Source organism: Lethenteron reissneri, chromosome 34 (assembly GCF_015708825.2).
Source record: "Lethenteron reissneri isolate LAM-NWPU_2019-01 chromosome 34, ASM1570882v1, whole genome shotgun sequence".
NCBI classification, from domain to species: Eukaryota; Metazoa; Chordata; class Hyperoartia; order Petromyzontiformes; family Petromyzontidae; genus Lethenteron; species Lethenteron reissneri.
This window is the reverse complement of record NC_083812.1, coordinates 7519701-7547572: the sequence shown is the minus strand read 5'-3', so window position 1 is coordinate 7547572 and position 27872 is coordinate 7519701. Positions and strand designations below refer to the sequence as shown.

Genomic DNA, 27872 nt, shown 5'->3' with positions numbered 1-27872 from the left:
AAAAATAAAAATGATCCACAATGAAACAGCAAAAGAAAAGCCGACACAAATATATTTCCCAACACATGACTTGTAAAATGAGCACAGTATAAGGTTTGTCCAAAACTGTGTCGTATATATAGCGTACTAAAATAATGTTCAATGGGAATATTGTGAAATTTTTTATATTTATTTTTGCTTTCATGTTAATATTTAATTATGTATATATGCTGAACTTCTGTCGCACCGTACGTAGCCAACCGTGCTAATCGGATGTGCATTTCCACGCCAACAATTTCAGAAGCCCACAATGATCATTGGCAAAGACGGCGCGTGCGACCCATGGCTCGGTTCAGCGTAAACTTCACACGCGATTGAATTCACCGCGGGATCACCAGGGCACTGGGTGACCAGGTAGGCACACAGGGGTCACCCTGCCTCTTTTGTTACGAAATCATCGCCTCCCTGCGATTGGTCCAACGCTCATCGTGGCCGATGGCTTACGGGGTGGGGGGGGGGGGTTCAGAGGAGGATGAGAAGGCGGTGGGAGGGGGGCGGAATGGGGAGTGGGGAACGTAGTCTCGCGCGAGACGGGGAGGGGTGGCAATGTATGGGGAGGGGGAGGGGGGTGTGCGGGGGTGGTGGGTGCGGGGGATGCGAAGGATGCGGAGGATGGGGGGGAGGGGGTGCGGGGGAGGGGTGCGGGGGATGCGGAGGATGGGGGAGGAGGGAGTGCGGGGGGGAGGGAGTGCGGGGGGGAGGGGTGCGGGGGGATGGGGAGGGAGGGGTGCGGGGGATGGGAGGGAGGGGTGCGGGGGATGGGGGGGAGGGAGTGCGGGGGATGGGGGGGAGGGGTGCGGGGGAAGGGGGGGGGTCGCGTGCGAGGGGGATGTAGTGCGGGGGTGAGGGAGTGCGCGGGGGAGGGAGTGCGGGGGCGGGAGTGCGGGGGATGGGGGGAAAGAGTGCGGGAGATGGGGGGAGGGAGTGCGGGGGATGGGGGGGAGGGGTGCGGGGGATGAGGGGAGGGGTTGTCGCGTGCGAGGGGGATGCGTGCGAGGGGGAGGGAGTGCGGGGGATGGGGGGGAGGGAGTGCGGGGGGATGGGGGGGAGGGGTGCGGGGGATGAGGGGGGGAGTCGCGTGCGAGGGGGTCGCGTGCGAGGGGGAGGGAGTGCGGGGGATGGGGGGGAGGGAGTGCTGGGAATGGGGGGAGGGGTGCGGGGGATGAGGGGGTTGGGGGGAGGGGTGTGGGGGGGGATGGGGGGGATCGGGGGGAGGGGTGCGGGGGATGAGGGGGTGGGTGGGGGTGTCGCGTGCGAGGCGGCGCCGTGGCGCTCGGAATATAAAAAACCCCGAGGAGGCGGCGGCGGCGGCAGCAGCTCCCCCACGACCCCCAGGCGCGTGGGGACGGGTCGGCGAGACGCTCGGGCGCTCTCTGCGGCAGCTCGTGTCGGCTTAGCTCGCTCAACAAAGCGGGAGGCGGCGGCGGCGTTAATTACAAGGAGCAAGACTAAGTTTGGCAGCAGCAGCAGCAGCGACGTGAGTAATACAGCTGCTGACATTCGTTTGCATCGCGGTTGATATTGTGACGTTGCCGTGTCGAGATGCTTTGTTTTTTTAAATTAGCAACAGCATTTGAAAATATGTATGGGGATTGGTTATGCGGGGTGGGGGGTGGAGTTGCAATGCGTGGCTCACGGCAAAGTTAGCAATAACAAGAACAAAATGTAAAAATAACAAATCGCGACGTTGTTTGATGTCCTCACGGCGCAGGAGCGGCGTTACAAGGCCCGCATCGCGATGTTCAGATGTGGTGTACACACACACAGAGATGTGGTGTACACACACACAGAGAGATACACACACACACACAGATACTACACACACACAGATACTACACACACACAGAGACACTACACACACACTACACACAGACACTACACACACAGACACACTACACACACACTGCACACACAGTCACACACACTACACACACACAGAGATACTACACACACACAGAGAGACACTACACACAGATACATTACACACACTACACACAGACACACTATACACCCACAGTCACACACACTACACACAGACACACTACACACACTACACACACAGACTACACACATACTACATACACAGAGACACATACTAGACACACACAGAGATACACTACACACAGACACTACACACAGACACTACACACAGACACTACACACAGACACTACACACACACCACACACACACTACACACACCACACACACACCACACACACAGACACACACACTACACACACACTACACACACCACACACACACCACACACACACAGAGACACACTACACACACACAGAGAGAGACACACTACACACCACACACTACACACAGAGACACACTCCACACACACACACCACACACCTACACTACACACCTACGCACACAGAGACACACCACACACACAACACACACAGACACACCACACACACTACACACACACAGAGAGAGAGACACACTACACACACCACCACACACACACACAACACACACACACACCACACACACAACACACAGACACACCACACACACTACACACACACAGAGAGAGAGAGAGACACACTACACACACACACTACACACACACACCACACACACACACACAACACACACAACACACACACAACACACACAACACACACACAACACACACACACAACAACACACACCACACAACACGCACAACACACACACACCACACACATAACACACAACACACACGCCACTGGTACAGTACCCTGGAAGTGATGAATTATCGCATAGTTGAGGCTCCGCATGACGGTGGTGATGTCTCGCGTCGCCGCCGGTCCTCCCCTAGGTCGACTCGGCCTCCAAACGAGTAGCTGCTGCAGCGGTGTGTGGTAAACATCGCCACTGTGGGTGGTGGTGGGGGGGGGGAGAGACAAAGGCGGCCGGGGGTGGTGCATGCCACTCGCGTTCGGCACTTGTCCCAGACAGTCTGTTCAGGCTGCACATGGGAAATCTCTGTCTTTGTTACAATTACCCCGGTTATTGTATGTGACTGTGCGCATGCGATTAGTTGATGTTGCATTCATCGATACATGGCAGTCAACGGAGGGGGGTATTTGCTTGGCCATACTTGCCGGTTTGGTTGAGAGTGACCTCAAAAGACCGATTCGGATGTCACTGCTCACTCAAGTTAACCGGGGCTCTTGAGTGACAGCGACTGCACCGCCACTCAGTTTTTCAGTTTTCAGTTTCATTGATTTGGTAAAGCCCTGTGAGCCATTCGGCTCTTGAATCGGGTGCAACCGCAGCAAACAAAAACATGAACAAGAAAACATCTTAAAGTGACTATGTGACTATGTGCAAACAGAAAATCCAAGAAAAGATGGCAAAAAATTGCAGAAAAAGCAACGCTATGTGCAAAAATCCCAGTGGGATTATTATGCAAGTCACTCCACCTCGATGTGTGTGATGTGTGAATTCGAGCACACGACATGGCCAATGAGTAGCTTGCTCATTCGGCATGGACTGACATTATTATTATTAGACGCTTTTATTTAACTCACTCTTGTCTGTTGTTGTATCCTCAAATCTTGTAACTCAATTTTAACCCACTTCCCAATGTGGTAGCGACTGCAAATATGGTATACTTATGTCATACTGATGACAATACTATATTCTATAATAAATAAAAATTATAAAAAATATTTGTAAACCATCATTTTTATGTTATGTTTCGGCTTGGCTCTAATTGTCCACGCTCAACTCACGTTGGCTGTAAATCACCACGGTTCCTTACGTTATGGCAAGCCTCGGGAGCAAATCCTGGAGTCGTGGAGTTCTGCCATTAATAGTAGGGTACATTTCATTAAAGCGTGTTTTTAAACAAGTATTTTTAAATGTTACTTATTTGGCTCAGGTTTACCCCCCTCCCCCTCTCTCTACACAGGAGCCAACCGAGACCCACTTGAGTCCCTGGGCAGCAATGCCCTCTGTCACTCGATTCCCCTCCGCACACTCCTCAAAATCTCCCTTCTAATCTCACTCAGCTCTGCACACTCTCCAACCCTCCCCTCCTTCTCATCTCTCTCGACTCCTCTCCACACCCTGTCCTCACTACCTCCCGTCTTTTCTCGCAGTGCTCCCCTTAAGGCACCTCTCCTACCTCTCCTCTTCATTTCACTCTACCCCCCCCCCCCTCCATACAGAATCAAAATCTTTATTTAGACTGGAGGAATCCGATGAGCTATGAAGCTCTTATTCATGACACCCCCCCCTCATCCTACTTCTGCCCTCTCATCTCACTCTACTCCCCTCTGGGAACTCGTTGCTTCTGCAAATCGATGCATTATCTCAGCCCTCGAGGCGACCTTTTGGTCCGTGCGAGATCGCGCATTCCGCAATTCCCACCGTAGTTTTACTCCGTTCCCCCAAGGGACTGGTTTCCCTCGCCCGTCCAAATCCCGGTTCCGTAAATGAAATGTTGAATGTACATCGTCCTGGGATGCAGTCACATTACGACGTTCTAAAATAATTATCTAAATTGTAATGCACACGCATGGGCACGCACAGACGCATATGTTCACGTGGTTACGTATGAGTACATGGGTATATGCACACGTAGGCTCATGGGTGTACACGGATACAAACTCACCGACACGCATATGCGTGTTGTCCTTCCCCTGCACCTCAGATTAGCACGGTGTGAAAGAAGTTCTACATACATAACACGCATTCATAAATGCATGCATACTGATACACATCCAGGCACTGTATACACAAGAGCACAGCTGCCTGCACATGGGAACGAAGTGTAGAATGCATACAATTATTTTGTAATCCGATGGAAGTTGCATTGATGCCCGAATCTTTGCCATTGTATCCAAAACTGGTCAGTCAGCCGCCTCCACTTCCCCCTTCACGTGTCACATATTGCCCAGAGGTTGACATTCTTTAACAATCACCGAATTAGCATCTTAATGGAGAAGATTGGCTCATTAAGGCTTGTGAAGATAAGCACATCTCAGATTCTACAAAGGTGTTTTTCTATAAAATAAATAAAAAAAATGTAACTTGTGGACTGTTTGAACGTTTATCCTGCTTCACGGGTTTTTTTTTAAACAAACTTTCCTGGATAATCCCTGGAGATGGATGGGACACTCGGTTTGCAAGAGTGCACGAGGAGGGACCTTGCCTGGGTGAAAACACAGGTGTTGGCCAGGCATGTTGCGGTTTTAGTTATGGTTTTTTACTCTTTACTTTCTCCTGTAGGTGCTGGGCATCTGTGGACTAGTCATGATTTAATTTGGGTTTAATTGTTAACTCTCACTCATTGTTCTTAAATCGCTGCACTGGATTCCTTTTTAAAACCAGGGATGGATGTAAAAATTATTCTACCTATCTATGAGGCCTTTTGTGGTCTGCTGTCTTTATATTTCCAGGAACTCTGTGGTTTGTTATGCTCCAAGTCGCACCTTGAGATCAGTGAAAGTCTGAACTCTGAGTAGTTCCTGGAAGTCTTCTGAAAACCAGGATGGGCAAGGGCATTATTTATTTAGAATGATGCCTGGCTCTGGAACTCTGTTACAAGTTGTATCAGGATTCTGGCACAATGGAATCTTTAAATATAATATTTTCTATTTTTTAGTTAGATTAATTTGAGTTTATTGATGGGCCAATAGTGTATAGAGTTTTTTTTTGTAAAGTGCTCTGGTACATTCTAGATTTGAAGCTTTCGTGACTGCAAGGATTCATATTCTTAGGTTTTTTCGGTAAAGTCACGTAGGTAAAAATTTAAAATTAATAAAAGTTAAATTAAAATAAAATAAAATCACGACGTTTCGGAGGCAACACAAGCTTCCGTCTTCAGGTGGAACCGTCACAGCACGATAGCTGTATCAAGTGTGCTCTGGTACACTCTGCAAAAAGAGTGCTATATCAAAGAGAATTGTATGGAATTGCTGTGAGCAATTTAAAATGCACCTACAGTTCTATAGGATGGCACAGCTGCTGATGAAATAATAGCCAATGACGATTGGGAGGTGGAATTGATACTTAATGAAAGTTGAACATCGCTGAAAACAAATACATTTGAATTAATTTATGTCAAGTGCCTTTTACTTCTTTATTTGCCCCAGCATTCTAAGTTTCCCTGCTCTCAAAAACTGCAGTGCTAAACTACAGACGAATTGAACAACGTCAGTTCTCACACACCACACACATTACATGATGCACGTATCACGAGCTTAAGGAGTAAATGTTAAGTAACTGATACATTGTTATACCACTAGTTTTAGTGACAGAGTATCAACATGTTTCCTGCCAAACTGTCGAGCGAAACCAGTCTTGGCTGCCTTCAACAAATCACTGACAGCTGATATGTCATGTGAGTGTAGTTGTTTCGAAAGTCATCATCACCAGCCATAATAGATCAACTGCTGGATGAAGGCTTTCCCAAACCGCCATAATCTCGCGGTTTTACTAAGTTATAATTCATCCTAGCACTTCCACGCGAGCTGATTTCGTTGCTGCATCTTCTCGGTGGACATCATGTAGAGTGCATTCCTTCCCTAGGCTGCTACTCCATCCTTAGTCTCAACCGCCAGCCATCATTTCTCATCGGGACATGCATTTCCCAAGCCTTCTTCCTCTTATTAAAAGTAAAAAAATATGAATCTGCCTACATTCTCAAATAGGGGTGTTCCTCTTTCTGCCAGAGTAATTCGAAACGTGCAGCTCCCATGTGTTTTTTTTACACCTTCTAGAACATTTGTTAAATTTTATTTGTCAATTTCCATGTTTGGCTCAATATGTTGCAGCTGGTAATCTTAAAAAACTTTCCTTTAGAGGGTTTGTTGGCCTTTTTATTATCAGGTCCAGCATTTCAAAAGCAGTCTAACTTGCTCATATCTGCTGCTAATGTTGTAATTTTTTATCCAATTTCCCTTTAATAACTGTGGCTATACATATTCTGCTGTGACCTTCAAATGAAGTCCCTCTGACAGATAAATACAGTTAATGTTTTCTTCATATATTTCATTCCTTTGTTTATTTTGTCCAATTTCCTAACACCATTTTATTACGTCTATATTTAGCTTTAGCGAGTAACAGTTTTGTTACTTTATTCACCATGCACTTGTTCTGCCAGTGCAATCCTGGTAACATTATAAATTATTGGATTGCTCTTAAAAAATGTAATCTGGTATTGCATATACATATATATACCGTATATAGTATATTTAATATTGTATTATTTGTTAGGCAATGCTAGGCATTGCTCACGATTGCCAGCCACCGATGTGTTTTAGGAGCCATTGTGTTAATACGTGGTTTACGTCACGAGGGATAATTGTGTGGATGGTCACGAGGGCATTCTGTGTTCACGTCGGATGCAATATTTCACGTGATGCATATTGCAGATTACATATCATCTCATGTTTTTCTCAAAGGCCATAGCTGAGCTGGAATTGTAGTCGGGTCTGTAATTGCAGTGTAATGTTTTAAGGAGCTTTGGCTCTGAAACTAAATCGGCTGACACACCTGCCAAGTGGAAACTTACCTGATTTTTTTTCAGACCTAATCTTCATTGCTGGAGAGCTTAAATCTGCTCATGTTTCCCCATTGCCAAATACTTAAGCTTTATTATCAATTAAATGTTACAAATGCACGTTAACGCTCTCACACAATGCATGACAGGGATGGAGTAATGGTGCAGTGCCTTGCATATTGTGCTTATTAACCTGGCCATGGCTAACATGAATTGGCAAGTGAAATCTTAACCTGACCATCCCCCATTTATCATCACACACTGACCAGTACGGTGAAGTGTGATGAAACAACAACAACCATGACCGGCATCACTTGTGAGGCTTTTGTTCCACAGTTGATTGACAAAGGGCTACAAATTAGGTCCAGGTAGTCCCCGACTTACGATGGAGATGCGTTACGACGACCCCATCGTAAGTCGAAAGTATCGTAAGTCGAAGATGGCCTAGCCTACCCAGGAGTCTTAAAGAATGGTGATAATTTAGCAAAACAGAGCAATTTACAGTACCGTACTGTATAAACTATATACTGTATGTATTTATTAATTACAATACTGTATTGCACAGTAAAATGTAAAGTAAAAGAAAACAAGGTAAATTCCTAGCCTACCTATAGGAACTGCAATTTAATAGAAAGTTTTTTCAGGAAACAATCCTATCTGCTATACTAACTTTTAACATGCATTGAACGTATCGTATCGTGGTAACCTTTAAATGAAATCGCTAAAGCTACGTATCGTACATGCATTGACCGTATCGTAACGTATCATATTGTACTGTACTCGCCAAGATTCTGTCCGTCGTTTGCATACCTGAACGATGTTAGGTTGTTGATGGCAATTTTGTCGTATTGCTATCGCCATCGTAAGATCGAAATATCGTTAGTCGGATCGTCGTAACTCGGGGACTACCTGTATAATGCATTCCCCAAGAGGGCACACATCGTACATTTATACACTTTTGGAATTATACCATCTCGCTTCCCATTGTGTACAATTTATAGGTGAACTGCTGTCTGTAACCCTGAACGTAAAACACTTTTTTCATACTGCTGAATTACATGTTCAAGCATTGGTGTCTCTGTTTAACGTTTGCCTCTCATGGGGAAAATTGCATTTATACAACTTAACCAATATCAATAATTATGCTATTGCAGGGCTTGAAATTGCTCAAAAAAGCACTGCTCCATGTGAAATCCACACACCCACATTAAACATTGTATGGGATTATTTACACATTGTATGGTCTGTGGAACACCGGAGGCCTATGATGGGCCAATTAGAAAAACCCATCAATGAGTGGGAATTCGAAATTGGTTGCATTCCCTTGATTGAGATTGGTATCATTAATAAGCCAAATCATAAAAATTTATTTTAGAAAAGTCCTTCGATGTGTTTTCCTCTTGTACCTGCTTGTTGTCTTGCATGATATCTTAACATTCGCTCAACGTGCTAGGAGCTTCTTCAGTCCATGATTTCAATTAATTGGAGCAAAACGTCAGAAATACCGCCCAAACATGTGGTACAACCCAAAAATATCAGAGAGCTATAAAGCATTAACTTGAACATCTGTGCAGTAATAAATCTCAAAACACATCATACCAAGGAGTTGTAACCATTCCAAACAATTATTCTCCCATTAACAATGAATCATGCTAGAGGAGAATGGCAAGCCTGGGAAGGGACACGCTCAGAGTGCTGTGGTGGAACCGATGTTTGTCACGCAGAGGAGCGACAAGGCGAGGCCACTAATGGAAACCGTGAACATGGAGCCTGACCTGGACAATGTCATCAAGCGCTCGATCTCAACGCGCACTTCCCAGCGCTTCCTGCAAGGCTCCATCTTGACCTTTCACAACATCAACTACTCGGTGAAGCAAAAAAGCGGCCTGCCCTGCCGCCGCAAGGTCACCGTCAAGGAGATCCTCAAGAATGTAAAGTGAGCTGATTTACTGTGTTTTATCGTTGTACGTGATGATAATCGTTTTACATTGGTGTACCAATGTTCGTCAGTTAAATTTACAATTATGTAATCTCCGTTTTAGTGAACACTGAATCTCTTTGCATGTAAGTAAATATATTCCAGTCATTTTCAATCCACCAATGGATGAAGGCCTCACTGCACCATATCAGTCATGGTTTTGTGGGTTGGTGAATTTGAGGGTTTGGGGAGTATGGGTGAAGAACCTATTCTGTTATCCGTATCCAGCAATCGAACTTGGGTTATCGGGTCCACAACGCAGCTTGGAGAGCAACTTCCATATCCAGTAAACCTTGGATTGCGAGCATAATTCGTTCCGGAAACGTGTTTGTAATCCAAAGCACTCGTATATCAAAGCACTCGTATATCAGTTGTGATCACGTGAAGCTCGGCAGACAAAGCATATACACGTACTACTCGTATTGCAAGACCTTGCTCGTTTATCAAATTAATATTTATTTAAAAAATTTGCTCGTCTTGCATAACACTCGCAGACTAAGTTACTCGCAATCCAAGGTTTTGCTGTATCTCATTTTGCGGCAACAATATGACGAATGTCACCTCGTAATTCTTTAACAGAACTGATTGTAATGGGAGATGACGGTGATGTTGAAGGTGATGATAATGATGAAAAACATTTACAGTTCCCACAAACATTGATGGATGCACTCTATAAAAGTTTTAAGTTTTAAAAAGCTTGAATGTACGATTGCAAACTTGTCTAACTATGGCCAGTCACATTGGTAAACTAGATCCGTTGGCATATTCAAACCTAGGAAAAAAGCCAAAACCTGCACGTGACAGTCTCAAGATGTTTATCTTGTAATGTGGTTTACAGCCTTATATTAGGTGTGATTGTGTGCCCTCTAAGCAAATAGAATGTGTATACAACTTGCCAACAATCAAGCCACGTTGCCAATTTGAATTCATATTCTTTGGGTCTTTCGGTAAAGTCACGTAGATAGGTTGAAGGAAAATAACAAAAAATAACAAAACTCTGACGTTTTGATCACAACACAAGCGATCACAACACAAGCGAATATGAATCCCTGCAGTCACGAAAGCTTTAAGTCAAGATTTTGTTTGAATGCAGTTATTTGCCTGCAAGGCATTAAATGACTTGGCCCCAGATTACTTAATTAAGTTTTCTATTGCTTCTCTTCACAGCAATTAAGAGCTTGTGACTGCAAAATTGTAGGACTGTTGTGCCACCTCCAAAATTGCAAATAAGCATTTTCCATGGTCATTCCAATTTCACCACAGCAACTAAGTTGGTAGAATCTAGTTCAACATAAAGTTGAGACGGTAACATTCTCAGGATGTGTTCCACATGTCTTCTTGGTTCTTTCGGTAAAGTCACGTAGAAGGGAAATAATAAAATAATAAAAATAAACCATTATAAAATTATTCTCACGATGTTTCGGCCACAACGCAAGCAGACGTCCTCAGGTGAAGAATGCAACACCACCAAGCTTGGAGCGTATATTTAAGCTGGGTTGGAGGGGGAAGAAGAGCGCCTTGACAAAAGAATTTGCATATCAAGAGGAATTTAGCATATTTATAAATATGCAACAAATTTTTTATATAGATATGCTAAATTTCGCTTGATGTAAATCATTATGTCAAGGCGCTCTTCTTTCCCCTCCAACCCAGATTAAATATACGCTCCAAGCTTGGTGGTGTTTCATTCTTCACCTGAGGACGGCTGCTTGCGTTGTGGCCGAAACGTCGTGAGAATTATTTTATAATGGTTTATTTTTATTATTTTATTACTTCCCTACATAACTTTACCAGAAAAAACCAAGAAGATGAATCCCTGCAGTCACGAAAGCTTTAAATCGAAATGTTCCACATGTGTCTATAGATCCTCACTCCTGCCATCTTGCCAGGATTCCCTGATAAATAAGATGTCAATCTCAAGTTTATCCTGATTTAAAATATATATTAATAAATAATCATTGCCATAATGAATAAGACACTTACAATGATGATTAATGATGAATAATTGACTTTTAATCATCTGGCAAATGTTCTGTTGCGATATTTCCTTCACCACCCGACTATGTCCAAACAAATGATATGTCACAATGTGTACAAGTGTTTAGCATGCCAATATATTATTATTTCAGCTCCTCGGTAAGTTTAATTTGGATGTGAGATTATTATTCAACTTGCTGTAGAGCTAACAATAATCATTGGCACCGTTCAATGCTTATACACGTGACATGTCAGGTGGTGGAGGGGTCTTAGAACAGAAATGTTCGGCCAGATGATTACATGGCCTAACCCAAAAATCTAAAATGAATCTTGATATTGGCTTAAAAAACCTATGTATTTTACCATAAAACACCATTTATGAAGAAGATGTTTTACTTATGATAGTTGTAGATAACAGCACTTAATATTTGATTTAAAAATCCTCTTGTTTATTCCTACTCTATTATGGACATTACGTTTTATTTTAATAAATACATCTCAAGCTAGGCAACACCATAAGTGTAAGCCTTACTCGTGGGATAACTTGTGTAGAATTAAGTAAAAATTGTCATTTAACTGTCAATACAATGCTCCTTTTGTTATGATGCATTTTTTTTTACTTTTGGCAGTCGTCATGTATTTAACATATGATATTTGTTGTTACTCAGCCGAATCTGGAAAGGACCTGAAATTAAATTAAAATGCATAATCACAATTGTGAAAAGGGTCCAATGTTTGCTAATTTTTTTAAGTCACTTTTTTAAATATTTTAGAAAAAAACAATGAGAATATACTCTCCCAACATTGATGATCATGCATTTTGGCCTTTTGCTTAAAGATTTTTGCCATATCCATGTTGTACATAATGCATAATGTGTCAACATTATATTTCGTCTCGGAATGGAATAATCGTGTACTTTCCAAAACACATGTCTATCAATGAGGCTATAGTAAATACAAACGGGCCATTTGAAGAGAGCATGTGCAGTAGTAACAGGGCATGTTTGCTTTTTTCCAGTGGGATCATGAAGCCTGGTATGAATGCCATTCTTGGGCCAACAGGTGGTGGAAAGTCCTCGTAAGTTTGGTCCCTTTGCACATTTAATTACTTCACATTGTGTGTTTCACCCATACCATGCTCATGTCAATCATTGTTGGGTCTTTCCAGCTCTGCTAGGGTCAGCCAGATCGGTTTTTCTCAGTTTCAGATTCACCACCCCTTATTTGAAGTGAAAAAACAAATTTCAATGTAAATAAACAAAGGGATGTTGATGCACACACAGCCAGAGGCCACGGCTGGACAGGCACGCCTAAGGAAAAGAAGGAATGGAGGAGGCCTTGGCCCAGGAGTGGGATGTCACATGCTGACAACAACAGGGTCATTCCATGCCAACTTGCCCAGATATCGGGGACCTTCCCGCATCACCATTTCCATTTTTGTCCTAATCTTTGGTCATATAAAACGAGGGCATAGGCAGTGTTTCAGTTCGAAAGGTCGATTATTTAAGTCTGAATGACAATTCATAATTTGTAAATGTGACTGGATGCATTTTCACACTGGAGTATTAAAAAAACTCACAAGGCTATGCTCCTGCCATTTTTTTGCAGCTATTTGTCGATATGTATGCTTAAGACAAGCCTTTCTGAGAAAAATGTTTATCAAAGTTTGTTTCTTGAAAATTTCTCAAATAACATTTGTACTTTCACAAGTAAAGAAAATGCTGATTTTAAATGTTTTTCCTTTGAGGTTATTATATCAATATCCCTTTTGGCAGCGCTAACACTTTCGAGTTGTACGAGGTTTCACTTCTTTCGCACCGTACGTAGCCACCCGTGCTAATCGGAGGTGCAGAGGGAGGATAAGAAACTAAAGAAAAACATTTGTTGTAAAGAAATTAGTTTTCTATCTTGAATTAAAAGTGCATAGCTCCAGTAACTTCCTAATATCGGAAGGAAGAGCATTCCAGACAGCTGCAGAAGCACATCTGATGCACTTGTCTGTGATGTTGACCTCTTGTGAGGATAATGGTGGGAAGTCCTTTTAGCACTGAGAATCTTGCGGTCCCCTGATTTGATGGGGTGGATTGCTGCCGTTTCCAGGCTTCTAGATGTCTTGGCTGCCAGGAAGGACCCCAATGGACTGGAGGGCATTGTTCTTGTGGATGGGGCTCCACAGCCGCCTAACTTCAAATGCGTCTCTGGATATGTCGTGCAGGTCGGTGTGTTTTTACGAACCCAGTGTTAACAAAGACAAACCCATTGGTTTATTTATTTTTAACGAAACCACCAAGTTCAGTGGAAGTCCCCAACTGCTGAAGCGGCCACACGTTTCCTCTCCACACCCATCCTTAGTCATACATTTTCCACAACTTTTAGTTTGCATCTGTGTTGTTTAATGTCTCGAAGGTTTAATGTCACGATGTAGAGTGGGCCGTCTGCTAACATTCGTACAGATGAACTTGGTTGCACCCAAAATGTAGTTAAACATATATTAAATCGGCTATTTGTAAAGCATAACAAATATACGTGTTAATTGAAAGCTGGAAGGTATATACTTTATGTATTGCACTGGTGAAACCAAATCTTTTGAACACGTTTAACAACGTATAAAAATGTTTAAAACCTCCATACATTTAATTATTAAGTAAATTTCTTAAAAATTTCGTAAAAATTCCCTGGGCCTACAAATAACCATGTACACATATAATAGATTATGGTTGCCGTATGAATTTGTCAACATCAACCAGGATCATTCCCCTCCTCATTGAAGACCTCCCCAATCTGTGACTATCCCCCATCAGTCTGTCCACCACCTCCACACATTAATGTTATTTCTCAATTTCCGCGGTGGCACGCTCCCTCCTATCCCTGCCTCGCCGTCATTCCTCTGGGCCACCAGCCGTCTTCATTTCTCGCAATGTGATACGTGAAGTATGGCCATGTTTTAAGAACCGGAAGTCATTGAAGTTTCATATTGTAGCCATGGCTCTCGGAACTGGAGTTTTGTAATGGCCCCTCCAACCTGAATCGTCATTGCGGTGCAGTTGAGTGCTGACAAATCCGTTGGATCCTCCTTTAGGATGACGTGGTGATGGGTACACTGACCGTTCGGGAGAACTTTCAGTTCTCCGCTGCTCTACGACTGCCGCAGTCAATCAGCCAGCAAGAGAAGAAGGAGCGAGTGAACCAGATCATCCAAGAGTTGGGCCTCACCAAGTGTGCCGACTCCAAGGTAAACGTGGCGTGTGAATGCAGCAGTAATGTCTTGCTCTTGTTGATCAATAGGGCCATCCCGAGTTGGATCCCTTGCTTTTTGAGTGGAAGACTCAGTGGATTTCGTTTTATGTTGCTGTGACTATTAAACGGTGCGTTTGGTGGTGTTTGTGGGTGAGACTGCCAGCGCAAAAGCGATTTACCTTGCCAGTCACTTACTGAAAGGACATTCGTGTTTAGAGTGATTTCCATTGTATAGACAGTGTGTAATATAAATTATTATATGTTAATATAAAAAGCTACAATTTAAAAGGACATGAGAATCATACATTTTTCCCTGCTTCCGGCACGAATTTCAGTTATGTTTCAAAAATGTGTAATAAGGAAAAACGTACAATATAGCCGTGTTCAGATATGGTACTAAACAAGAATTTAGGGATGATGACGTTTGCCAACGTTTTTATGGTTGATGTGTGCAGAAGAAGACATATTTGGATATGTCCTGCTCATCCAAAATGAGATTATATCCATTGTTTTTCTGCCTTGCCCAAGCTTGCATTTGGTGTTGACAAATCGACAGGAATGTATATACTTACGCAATTTGTACTTGTACACTTTTTTATTTATAGTAACTTACTTACATTTCTCTATTTTGCACTCCCATCATTTTTTCTATTGTTCGTTGTTGTAACTTGCTGACCCGCCCCTACTGGATATCATAGCTCATCGGATTCCTCCAGTCGAAATCATGATTCTGATAGAGATTATGATTACCCCATCGCACACAAAATGCCGATCGACCATTGCGTGATACAAAACGAGAATTAGGAGTCGCTGCTTTCATCCTGCGTATGCTGCTGGATTGCGCAGGTGGGCACTGAGCTGATCCGCGGCGTGTCCGGTGGTGAAAGGAAGCGCACGAACATTGGCATGGAGCTCATCAACGACCCGTCAGTGCTGTTCCTGGATGAACCGACCACTGGGCTTGACGCCAGCACAGCCAACGCCGTTCTCCTGCTGCTCAAGCGGTGTGTGTGCAGCAGCCCTAACGGCGTTTCATTATCGGCCAATCCACATTTCATATGGGTCTTATTCGTCTTTTGGAGTTAATCAGAAAGGCTTGATCAGAATATGGCATTGGCTCACATCCTGAATTAATGATTTAAAAAACTCGTCTCATTTCATCTGATTTTTTTCGTATGAGTACCTGCCACGGTCTCGATTATCAACAACGGGACAAATCGCCAAAATTATGATGATCGACTGATTCATTAAGATGTGAGCTGCCTCTCTATGTACTCTTGTTGAGGATTTATGCTTTAAGATCTGGTTGGAATTATATTTTTTGGTGTGCATGCGTGTTGGGTTATTTGAATGAATGCAGAATGTCACGGAAGGGTCGGACCATCATCTTCTCCATCCATCAGCCACGCTACTCCATCTTCAAGCTTTTTGACAGTCTGACACTGCTGGCCAGTGGCAGCCTGGTGTACCACGGCCCTGCCAAGACCGCTCTCAGCTACTTCCAGAATCTTGGTGAGTGAGCCGTAGTGCCATGCAAAATCAAGGTCGGTTTCTTTTCATGGAAAACTACATCAAGTTGCCTGGTATTAAATAAAGGAATTGTTAAGTTACACTGCATCTGACACCTAAGATTTCGCAGCCACTCGTAATTCAGCCACTTGTGCTGTTTTCTGGGTTGAGCATTTCTTAACTCAAGTTTAAAGACCGCGTTTGGATTAAACTAATAACAATTTTACAAATCGAACTACTAATCAATCGGCAGTTTTTAGACCCTGTCAGATTACGCATTTTATTGAAAGCCGTAAAAATATATGTTTTACTTGGAACATAAACATTTCTGAACATTATAAATGACAATCATGTAGTAAGCAAGGCAAGTGCAATATAGCATTGTGTATGTGTGTGCGTGTATACATAACTGTCAATGTCTTTAGTCAAAGTTTACGTCTTTTAGATGCTATTCATGTCCAATGTTTGCCCAGCCGATGTGTCGTGTGTTTGTGTTGGGCGTTGTAATGCGCACGCTCATGCTCGCAGGCTACGAGTGCGAGCCGTACAATAATCCCGCGGACTTCTTCTTGGACATCATAAACGGAGACTCGACCGCCGTTGCAGCCATGAGAAATGAAAAGTGCGACGATAGCGGCGAGGAAGAAATCGATCTCTCTCCAAATGGTGCAAATGCATTTTACGTGCACTTTTGCATTTCTCCTAACAGCGTGGGGGTACCTTTTTCTACATGGGATGCCAGAAAGGACAAACCAGTTATTGTGCTGTATCCTGCACAAATAATATAATCACTTAACAACCAACATTCGTGAACACCGAATATATAACTTATCACAGTCAGAAATTGCAGAAGTTTAGGTGTGTTTTTGTACTGAAAATATGAGAGGTTATTAATGTCAATGTACTGCTTTTTTTAAATCACTTGTTAGATTGGGCAGGTATAGTTACACTTACAAAGGATGGTACCATTAACGCTATCATATTAGTTTCTATTAAATAATACTTAAAGTAAATTAATTGATATATGATAAATCTGGAATTACAGAAACGTGCTATATAATGTCACTTTTCCATGGTACCTTCAATAACATTCCATACAAGACACCCAGGATGGGTAGTTACTGATCTCATAGTGAATTTAATTGAATTTGTTTGCTGTCATCTCCCATTGCAAAAGCTGTTTTGGTTTTGGCCAACTTGAGCCACATGTCCCTTGTTGAAAGAAGAACCCTGAACTTTGTGAAGACCTCACAGTATCATGGGTTTTCTGTAAACATTTTAAAAGTGTGTTTTAATGATGTACTGACTTTTTTAATCCACATTACTTTTTCATGGATCAACATTATGCTGTATTAAAGGCCTCTTCAAAAATGAATGTCTTTCTACTCAAATGTGAACCCAGCTCAGGGGCTGCTTTGAATTACTCAGAAGCATGTATTTTGTACTTTAAATGGGTGTGAACTGCATATATATCTTTTTTACAAAGCACTGTTTTCGGTGCTTTAAAGGTACAAACACCTGTTGTGGCTATACACAAAGATTACTGGAGATTGTTCCCAAGCAACTGACCTTTAATGCGTCGTACATTTTCCATTGTTCAATCGCAGCAAATTCTGTTTCACAGGACTTGTTGATATGTGAAGTATTGGTTTATCTGATTCTGTGAATTCACTGAAGTGTGTCACTTTTTGGTGCACACAAGTCAAATTAATTTAAATTCACATGCAATACGTATAGTTACAGTTGTAGCCCTGAAATTGCTTGCTGCTGCTAATGGAAGGGTCTCCACTAGAGGGAGCCCGAGGAAGCCACTTTAGTGTGAATTTTGGTCCATTCTTCCACGCTGCCCAGACATCTCAAAAGAGGTAGGAGTACCCACACTTAACCCCACCACACATGCCCTGCCGACGGGATAAATCTGGTGTACCCATTTCTGCTGCTGGGTGGTCAGTTGTGGAGGAATTTAAGAATCTTGTACCATTGTTTCAAAAGCCACTCTGGGGAGATCGAACCGGTGTCTCTCGCTCTGTGTGTCTCTGTGTTGCCTATCTCTGCTTGCGTGTCTGTGTATCTCCGTGTCTGTGTTTTGTGTCTCTCTCATATTTAGCAATCTCTGGAAGAACGTTATCAACCAGGTAGGGTGTTGACTGTTGTGTTAGCCGACTCTCTGTGTTGTATTGCATTCTATTTTTAAGTTTACTAGGTTTGTTTTCTCATTCATTCTTACCTGATGACGATTGCTTGTGTTGCAATCGAAACATCGTATTCTATTATTTAAGTTATTTTCTTTCTACATGACTTTACCGAAAGAACCAAAGAGTCATTCCTGCAGTCACGAAAGCTTTAAATCAAGTTTTATATCTCTCCAATGTGCATGTCTCTTGTGCACCCCTCTGTGCCACAGACGAGGAAGAGGTCAAGCAGGGGGAGCACAGGACTATTGCAGAGCAGCTGCAGGAGTCGTACCACAACTCTGACGTTTTCAAGGCCAGCGATGAGGAGTTGCGCAAGATCCTCGCGTCCGTGGGCTCCAAGGCTTCGACCAGCATTAAAACACAGAGAATCACCTACGCCACCTCCTTTTTCTACCAGCTCTACTGGGTCACCAAGCGCTCTGTGACCAACCTTTCGAGGAACCCACAAGTCTCCATTGCACAGGTTCAACTTTTCGTGTGGCCACGTAGAACATAAAATTGGCAAGGTGTTATGTGAGGATTTTATTCGTGTCCCTTTTCATGGCTTTCCAACTAAAGTTGAAAGTCTGTATGCATTAGCTCTGTCCGCTGTAACAGGGATGCAGGGTGCTATAACTCCAATACGAAATAAACTTTAGCATGAATGTATGTTTACAATCGGGGACATTACATTATTAAAAACTGGACAAGTTGATCAAGTCATTGCCCAAAATTGAGAGACGCAACCAACAGCAAAAAATTCCTTTTTGCAAATATGCACACGCATTTTGTGGTAACATCCACCGTTGGTGTCTATTCTGTTAATTACATAATTCTGTAGAAAAGCATTTATGGGAATTCATTACATAAAATCATGCATTTGCATGATTTTCTCCAACTTGTTGTTAAATGTAATCCTCCTCCTTAACAGCTTTTATTGTCAGGTGCATTTTTTAAACAAAGGGTTAGATTTTACTTGTCACACCTCGTTTGCTGTGTCATTGTATAATTTAGTGATGTTTCTTTTTCCTCTTTATTTGCATGGACTCACAGCTGGTGGTCACTTTGGTTTTGGGCCTGATTGTTGGAGCCATATTCTTTGGTGCTAAACTAGATCCAAGTGGCATCCAGAACAGGTATTGAGCACACCACTTTATGTATATTGAGTGTATTTCAGTAATGAGCAAAGAGTGTTTTATTACAATAATAATTAACTACTTAGAGCGCGCACAGTTTTTTCTTGCTCTCGTAAGGGAGATAATTACTCAGAGGCACGAGGAACCACAGGCAAGCCTAAAAGGCTAGCCAGGCAGTGAGCTGGTGCCAACAATTGGCCAAACTCCACAGTACATCATATCTATGAAGGTGTTTTCAGCAAATGAATGAGTGTTTATACATGGGCGTGGAAATCGCAGCAACAAGGGGAAACTCATGTGCGCGAGAGGCGACACTGTCCCTTGATGGACCAAATGGAGATTAGTTGGAACACTTGGTCTACCGCCGCTTCCTGGTGAGCCAGGGTATGACACCTTGATGCCTACGGGAAGGGAGTTTCGTAACATTTGTGCAGTCCACCAACCCTCGCCTTCACAGTGCTGGATTACAGGCATGTATCACCACCATCCAGCTTCACTTGGAATGTGCAAAGAGCCTATGCCATGAAAATGTGTCATCATTGTATGTTCAAATTGTCCTCTCTCAGGGTTGGATCTCTCTTTTTTATCACCACGAACCAGTGCTTCTCCAGCGTATCGGCAATTGAGCTCTTCATTCGGGAGAAAAAGATATTCACGTAAGTTCAGCGCAATGATCATCCTGCTAAACAAAAATAAATAGTTGTCCTCGGGATCTAACTGGTAAACGGCTGGATGTGTGTTTGCCAGGGACAGTTATTGAAACTGGACTGTGGTCCAAATGATGAGATAAAGTGGTGAATGAGAGCAGGGTGGAGTGCTTTTGGAAAACTGTACGTCTTCAATCTGGGGATATTCCACGCCATGATGTCAAAAAGATAGACCGACAAAATGGAACAAGATCTAAAAAATTAACCCGTAAAAAACAAAGTTTTTCACTCTAAATCCTTTATATGCGTGGCGGCTAGAGTCCTCTCATCCTCTGGCTTGAGATGGCTGCCACCTATGGGTCAGATAATTGTCTGCCAGTATTAAGCAATTGGTAATTAAATATTTAATTTGTTTTTCCTAAACAGTGTAAAATTGTGGAAATTTTTTTTCACGAACATTAATTGTCTCGCACAACGAGTCTGTGTGCAAAATGTCAGCTCGATTGGATCCCGGGAAGTGGGTTAAAAAACGACCGAAAGATTTGCACTGGTCGCAAGCAAGCACGCAAGCAAGCAAGCGAACTTAATATAAAGATTTAAAAAGCATGCAAAGTAAGAAAGGCGCTTGCATGGTAGTGTACTCGGAGATTGAAACACACATGGATCGGGAAAGAAATCCAAATTGAAGACGGCCTATTGACTGTTAAGGAAAGCAAGCGAGCTTGGGCAGGATGCATCACTAGGAAGGTCGGCGGTCGATGGTCGATAATGATGATGGAATGACGCCAAAAAAAATAACGTGGTCGAGAGGACAACCTGCATGGATATGGAATGATGAGATCAGCTTGTGTGCAAATTGTGAGATGACGATGACATGGAGAGGCCTTCATCCAGCAGTGGATGGACCATGGCTGTTGATGAATTGACAGCTTTAAGCGATCAACATGCTTTTAGTTGTCCCCAATATGCATTGAAATCATATTCTGAATATAATAGGACATTGCTTCTCATTCACCAATTGTTCATCACTGTAGATATGTAGCTACCTTACCTTTCCCCCCAATGTATTGTTGTTTGCATGTAAGTATGTTACAGCACTAATTCAGATTTTCACGGACTATTCTCATCACTAATATACATAGTCCTAATTGGCACAAACATTGCTTAATTGGCACAAATATGTGAAAAGAGTAAAGCAACAACACTACATTGCTGGAAGTGTTGATTAGCACATGTTTCTTCATGTCCATTGCCATGTGTCCACAGACATGAGTACATCAGTGGCTACTACCGAGTGTCTGCCTACTTTCTGGCCAAAGTCATGTCTGACCTCATACCTATGCGGACATTGCCTGCAGCCGTCTTTTCCATCGTGACCTACTGGATGATCGGCAAGTCAAACAATTTCTGACATGTTATTTTATTGCACCGCACAGATACTCACCACTTATAAATTGCTCAAGGTGAAATACGATTGTGTTAAATGCATTTTGAAACTATAGCAGTGGTTCTTAATTTACCGTTTGTAGTGCACCCTCCCCCTCCCACGAGTGCTATCAACCCCTAGCAATCCGTTACCCCTGTAGTCTATTGTCTATACTGCTTTTTTTATTACTTATGCATGAGAAGCATGGCATACGTAATAAATGTTGATACTCGTGATGAGAGTGGTCATTCGGAGGTCTCATACTATTTTGTTCCCGGGGACAGGTTTTCAGGCAACTGCTGGGCAATTCTTCATCTTCATGCTTACGGTGGTGCTCGTGGCTTACACCGCCACCTCCATGGCCCTGGCCATCAGTGCTGGGCAGAGCGTAGTGGCCGTAGCAAACCTCCTCATCACCATCTGCTTTGTCTTCATGATTGTAAGCAAGCTCGTGAGCGAGCGATCCACATTTTATGTTCTTGTTTCTAAGTAACGTTTTACGAGTGTGCATATAGATTTGTTTGCCTCCCCCGTCCTTGGGCATTCATTAACTTTCCTACTGCTGTTGCTACTTCTATCAATCATATACGTTACAGTGTCTTCATGCTCTTTCTACCATTGTGCCACCTTTATATGAAAAACTATAGCTCGTACACAATTCTAGGCTTTAGAAAACTCGTCATTGGGACAAGTAAACCTGTTGCTTCATGGTGAACTGAGATGTGTTGCTTTTTTCGGTTAGATTTTCTCAGGTCTGCTGGTGAACTTGCCAAGCGTCATGGGCTGGCTCAACTGGCTAAAGTACTTCAGCATCCCTAGATATGGACTCACTGTAAGTGTGTGCGGCCCTCAATTTTGTCTCAAGCCAGACTTAATTTCAATACATTACAATTTTTAAAGTCCATGGTTTTAAATACTTTCAAGCCCGTAGAGCAAGAACTGGCATATATAAAGTCATTTTATGCTGTCCTGCAATGTAAACATTTTCGTATTTTATAGAACCATGTTTATATTCTTTGGGTCTTTTTTGGTAAATTCACGTAGATAGGTTCAAAGAAAATAACAAAAAAGAACCTATCTACGTGACTTTACCGAAAGACCCAAAGAATATGAATTCCTGCAGTCACGAAAGCTTTAAGTCAAGATTTAACCATGTTTATAATGAATACAATTATCCATGTGGTAAAACTGAGGCTATTTAACGAGTCACTTACTGCATGGGGCCCTGGTTATAACATGACTAATCATGCCAGTGACTGTAATTATGCTATGGTCTTAAACTCTGATGACATTCCAGAGAGTAGATCTTTGGCTGCAACCAGTATCTATTACGAACTGATTTAACTGATTTATGCCAATATGCACTACTCTGTAGCTTTCCTTTACAAGGACCAGAAAATAACTGGAATTTTAACTGTAAGGTGCAAAAGTGAAAAGCAGTGTACTTAATTGAAAGACCACTTTTGGAGAGATTAAATGTAAAGGCAGTCTCAAGAAAACAACTGTGATACACTGCAGTTTAGAAAGGTTTTGTTCTGTATGTAGGCCTGACGAGAGTAAGGGGAAGGGGCAAAACTACTGGGGTTCTATGTTCTTTGAGCCCCCCAAAAACGAAGAGAATTTGTGTTTGTAATTTACATGATAATGTTGAGAGGAAATATCACTTCACTGTAAATGATAGACCAGTATCTCTTGAAATGTATTTCAATATGTATTCATTGTGGCCTGCAGGGACTGCAAGTGAACGAGTTTCGGGGCCTGATGTTTTGTGGTAGCAACTACACCTCCGCGTCCTTCACTTGTAACTCCACATCTGCGAACACTGGAGCCATGTAAGGCCTTGCTGCTGCTCCTGCTGAGGCTGAAAACGGAACTGCTGTTTTCCATTAATTTATCTACAATTTTACATGTACATGCTGTCGTAATTAGACCCTCATTTTACATGTTGTTATACTATGTTGTCTACTTCTACATCATATTCTTAGACAGTTGAAAAAAGTGACCTATTTTTAACATTTTGAAATAAATAATTTCGATAGAGATGTTGATCGTCTACAGCAGGGGTGGGGAACCTTTTTTCTGCCAAGGGCCATTTGGATATTTATAACATTATTCGTGGGCCATACAAAATTAAATTTATGTTGCTATGAAAAAAGCACCTAGATTTATTGAATTTCGAGTTGTGCGGTTGCCTTGGCAGGGCAGACCAAATTATTTTGCGGGCCTAATACAGCCCGCGGGCCGGACATTCCCCACCCATGGTCTACAGGGTGGAGCGGTGGCGCATTGGTTAGCGCACTGAAAATGTTCTCGCAGTAAGTCTGTCTTTAGCAGGGGGAGTCATGATAACTCGTAAACATGGTGCAGTCTAAACAATCTTTTAGTATAAAGTTGTAATGCTATTTGGGGCTTACCCTACAGAAAACGGGGCAAATTTATCAAAGGGCTATCCAAAACTTGGAGATAAAAACCAGCGATTAATGGGTATCCCTTCTCTGTCAATTTGATGACATCACACGTCATGTGCATGCCTCCATTTTGATAACGTAATTTCATTTGGTGGCATTCATATCGCAAATTAAAAAGATCCGAGGTTAAATGCATATTGGAAAGCATTAGAGAATCCATGCATATGTATGATTTTTCTTCCATGATAATAGTATTTATTAGATATTCCATAACAATTCAAAGGTAGTTCTGCCTGTTTGCTGGCTGTCTGCATGAGGGGTTTAATTCATTTCTGTTTCTCTATTACAGCTGTACCGGTGAGGATTACCTTTGCCGGCAGGGAATTGGCACAAATGACTGGGCCCTGTGGGAGAACCTTGTGGCGCTGGGCTGCATGACCATCATCTTTCTCGCCATCACCTACTTGAAGCTGCGCTTCATGAAGAAACTGACATAAGCTCTCCTTGGCAGAAAAAACAGCAACTCTGACATACCTTTTTATGTCCAGCCGTCATGGGTCTTGGTATTTTGAATCGGCTGTTGTTATTCCTCGGCTACAGATATATACCCTATGTCTTACAAAAAATAGCCATTGTGTTTTCAAAGCAGTGTTAAAATGCATTTTTGTTGTAATATAGTTCCATATTATATTGTGATATTGTATATGGCTCATTTATAAGAAACATCTATGTCATTAAGACAATCAGATGAGGTGGCGAACCTTTGGTCTCTGTTTGGTCTCGATTATATTAACACCGCAGCATTTATCTTGATTTCATCACAACTCGGACGCAACAAACTTGGACTTTTTAGTTCCCCTATTGACGAAACAGAGTAGCCTACCAGCTTATCCATCTTTTGTTATTTGTATTTATTTAAAATAATTTGTGTGGCAACCTTTTTATGTCTTGAATCTCTGGCTCCTTGACACCAAAGTATGAACTTGCCATGTTGTCTTGAACCACTGGTAGAGCCAGTGGGCGGTGGGGTGGCACGTGCCCCCCCAATGATCCGATCGAAATCTCTAATTTCGATCAGATCATTGGGGTTTATTAGTAAAAAATCGGAATTTTGCGACCCCCACTGCCACTGTGTAGCATATTATTATGTGCCAGGGACTCTATGAGATGATAGGACAATAGTCTGAGTCCATAATTGGCAATAAGTAACGGCAAAGCAGTTATAAGTGACTCAGAATTGTGCGCAGTTGCGTATACAGTACACGACTTCCCTGAAGGCATTCACCTTCAGCGAGCGCCATGCCGATCACACAACGCGGTTCGAATTCGACCCTCGATCGATGGCTGCGCCATCACGCACACGCGTCAAATAAAAAGCAAGGGACAAGTCCTTACTAACAACTCCTATCATTTTTCATTGCTGGAGGGGTCGCCCCCCCCTACTCGATTGAGATGGAAGTTGCCAAATGCAGTACTGATGAATGTGTTTATCTGTACCCTATTTTTCCAGGTGATTTGAACAAATCGATAAAAACCAGTAGTGCCACAATGGGGAACTAACTTAATGTGAAATGCGCTATTATTATTTATATCAACCTTTTTATATGTGAAATTGGGTTGAGCATTGTCGCAGCGGTTTGCGCCGTGCTCAGTATCTGGCGAGAGGCATTCGATTTCTGGCCACAGCAGATGTCCGTAGGGAATTACGGTATATCTCGCACGGTCCTGGGTGCCCTACCACCAACCTGAACTGACCAGCGTGGTTAAGTGTGGTCACAATTCTCATGACCAACGAGACCTTGAGAGGCATTATTCCAGTAGTGCCTTGACAAAAGGTCTGAATTTATTTTACAGAATTTATACTCGTATGTAAAATACCAAGATTCATGTTTGTTATTGTCCTTGAATTGTGACATTGTAAGAAAATGTCCACTCGTTCAAGAAGTGTATCATGCCCCTTTTATGTAGAATTTAGAACATAAATGCACGGTAATTGTGTAAATAGAATATAACTTGCAAATACAAAATATTCTTTGGTTTCATCGAATGTTAATAATCTTTTGCAGGTTCATGGTTTAGCGTCACTGCAAATATTTTGTCATATCCTTAGATGTAAGTGTTAACATAACACTAATATCATGTGGACTTTGAATTAAAGCATACTGCATTGTTGAAATTAGAACTGCTGACACTGATATAGAAATGTCAGATTACAGCTATTTGTCAACAATTTTGTTAAGTTTGTAATTGGAATTGCCTTACACCCGCACAGCCCATTTGACAAAGCAGTATGCATCACAGGAGGTTAAATAATAATGACTGCCTGATTTTAGATTTTTCTATCAACCTGTGTTCGTGCCTTTTTCAATAATTGGTTGTAAAATAGGTTGAAAAAAATTACTTTGGAAATTATGAAGAAAAGTATTGTTGTAGCCCATTATTTTTTTCATTTGGTAATTATGTAAAACATATAAAAGTTATTGCAACCCAACATGAAACATGTTCAATACTGATGAAATATAATTGTGTGGGTGTATTTCTATTAAGGGATGGTGAGCACACTGGACTTGCAATCCAGAAGTCACCGGTTCGACCTCCTGGCATGACAGTTTGAAACAATTGGCAAGTTTCTTAAGTCATTCCGCCTCTGTCCACCCAGTGGTATAAAATGGGAACGCCATAGCTAATGGATCGGCTTTTCGTTTGTGGTAGGGAAAAGTGCAGGCAAGATATATGGCCAGTGTGGATGAGTAGGCCAAATATCCTCTCGTGGAGGTCCTGCTGCCAATCGTGTCGTGAGCAATCATTTGAAGGGATGATGCACCTTTACCTTGCATTTTATTAAGTAAACGTAGCGTAGTTGGGCATTAAAAACTAACTGGTGGGGTCAATGTGTATTTCACATGAACGTTTAATTGCACACTTCAGGGTCTAATGGATATTGTGGAATGTACAAGCCATTGCCTCTACATTATAAAAAGAAAATGTTTGTTGCTATTGTAGCTAATCCAAATGAGGCTCGAAATGGAGACTTTGTAGGATTTAGAGCCATGTGGGCCAAGAGCAGTGATAATTTCACTGCATGAGAAGTGCCCTCACTGGCAAGACTGCATGCGGTATTGCAAGGCAGTCATGAGCAAGGCACTGATGGTAACGGTCTTTAGCAATAGGGGCCAGCGCTCCATGCGTTATTGTGAGCTTTATATTTCTCCCGTTGCACACCGATCTCGTACAGTAGCAATTGTCTGCTGTTGATGCACTGGGTGGTGTTTGCCGTTAACTTTGTTCGTGCACATTTTCAGTTTTCCGCATGCTGTGATCGCAGAAGCTGTTTGGTTGTTTTATGCGTAACCTTGTGGTCTGAGCCAAGTGTACTTTTTTTTCCTTACGAGGCCTAAATGTATATTGTTTAGGTCCTTGCTGGTGTTTCCTGTGAGTTATGCCAGCGTTCTCAAGGGATCACATTTAATTTAAGCGCCATATCACTAAAATACATGGCAGGGTTAGACGGAAATGTTATTTTGAAAGATTTTTCTTAATTCACGGGTTAATGAAAATTGTTTTGATACATTTGTATACTGAGTTTCGAAGTTACATTGTCTCCCTAACTTGAAGGGATATCACAGCCCTTGTGATACCAATAATGGAGTGGTGGTAATTTGATATCACAAGTTGAGGTTGCTCTTTTGAAAATTAGCACTGGGTTGTGATTTAAGCCATACTGCGCATCAAAATGCCTGATAAGTATTCAAAGTATTCATTCAATAAACATTTAACCAATTGTAGTTTCCTTATGCTTGATGTTTTAATAAGATGTTACATTTTAAAGC

At 42.3% G+C, this 27872-nt stretch overlaps 1 protein-coding gene across 1 annotated transcript; it reads left to right on the top strand.

The window, feature by feature from the left end:
• The first annotated feature begins 1343 nt into the window (after positions 1-1343).
• Positions 1344-27823, top strand: ABCG2 (ATP binding cassette subfamily G member 2 (JR blood group)). The gene is made up of 16 exons (XM_061565210.1): positions 1344-1516; positions 9275-9486; positions 12524-12583; positions 13606-13720; positions 14585-14737; positions 15589-15746; positions 16103-16254; positions 16780-16917; positions 18656-18909; positions 19479-19561; positions 20128-20217; positions 21475-21599; positions 21919-22073; positions 22377-22466; positions 23366-23466; positions 24392-27823. Exons 2-16 carry the CDS (start codon positions 9299-9301, stop codon positions 24537-24539), a joined length of 2010 nt encoding a protein of 669 aa, XP_061421194.1. The 5' UTR covers positions 1344-1516; positions 9275-9298; the 3' UTR covers positions 24540-27823.
• The last annotated feature ends 49 nt before the right edge of the window (positions 27824-27872 follow it).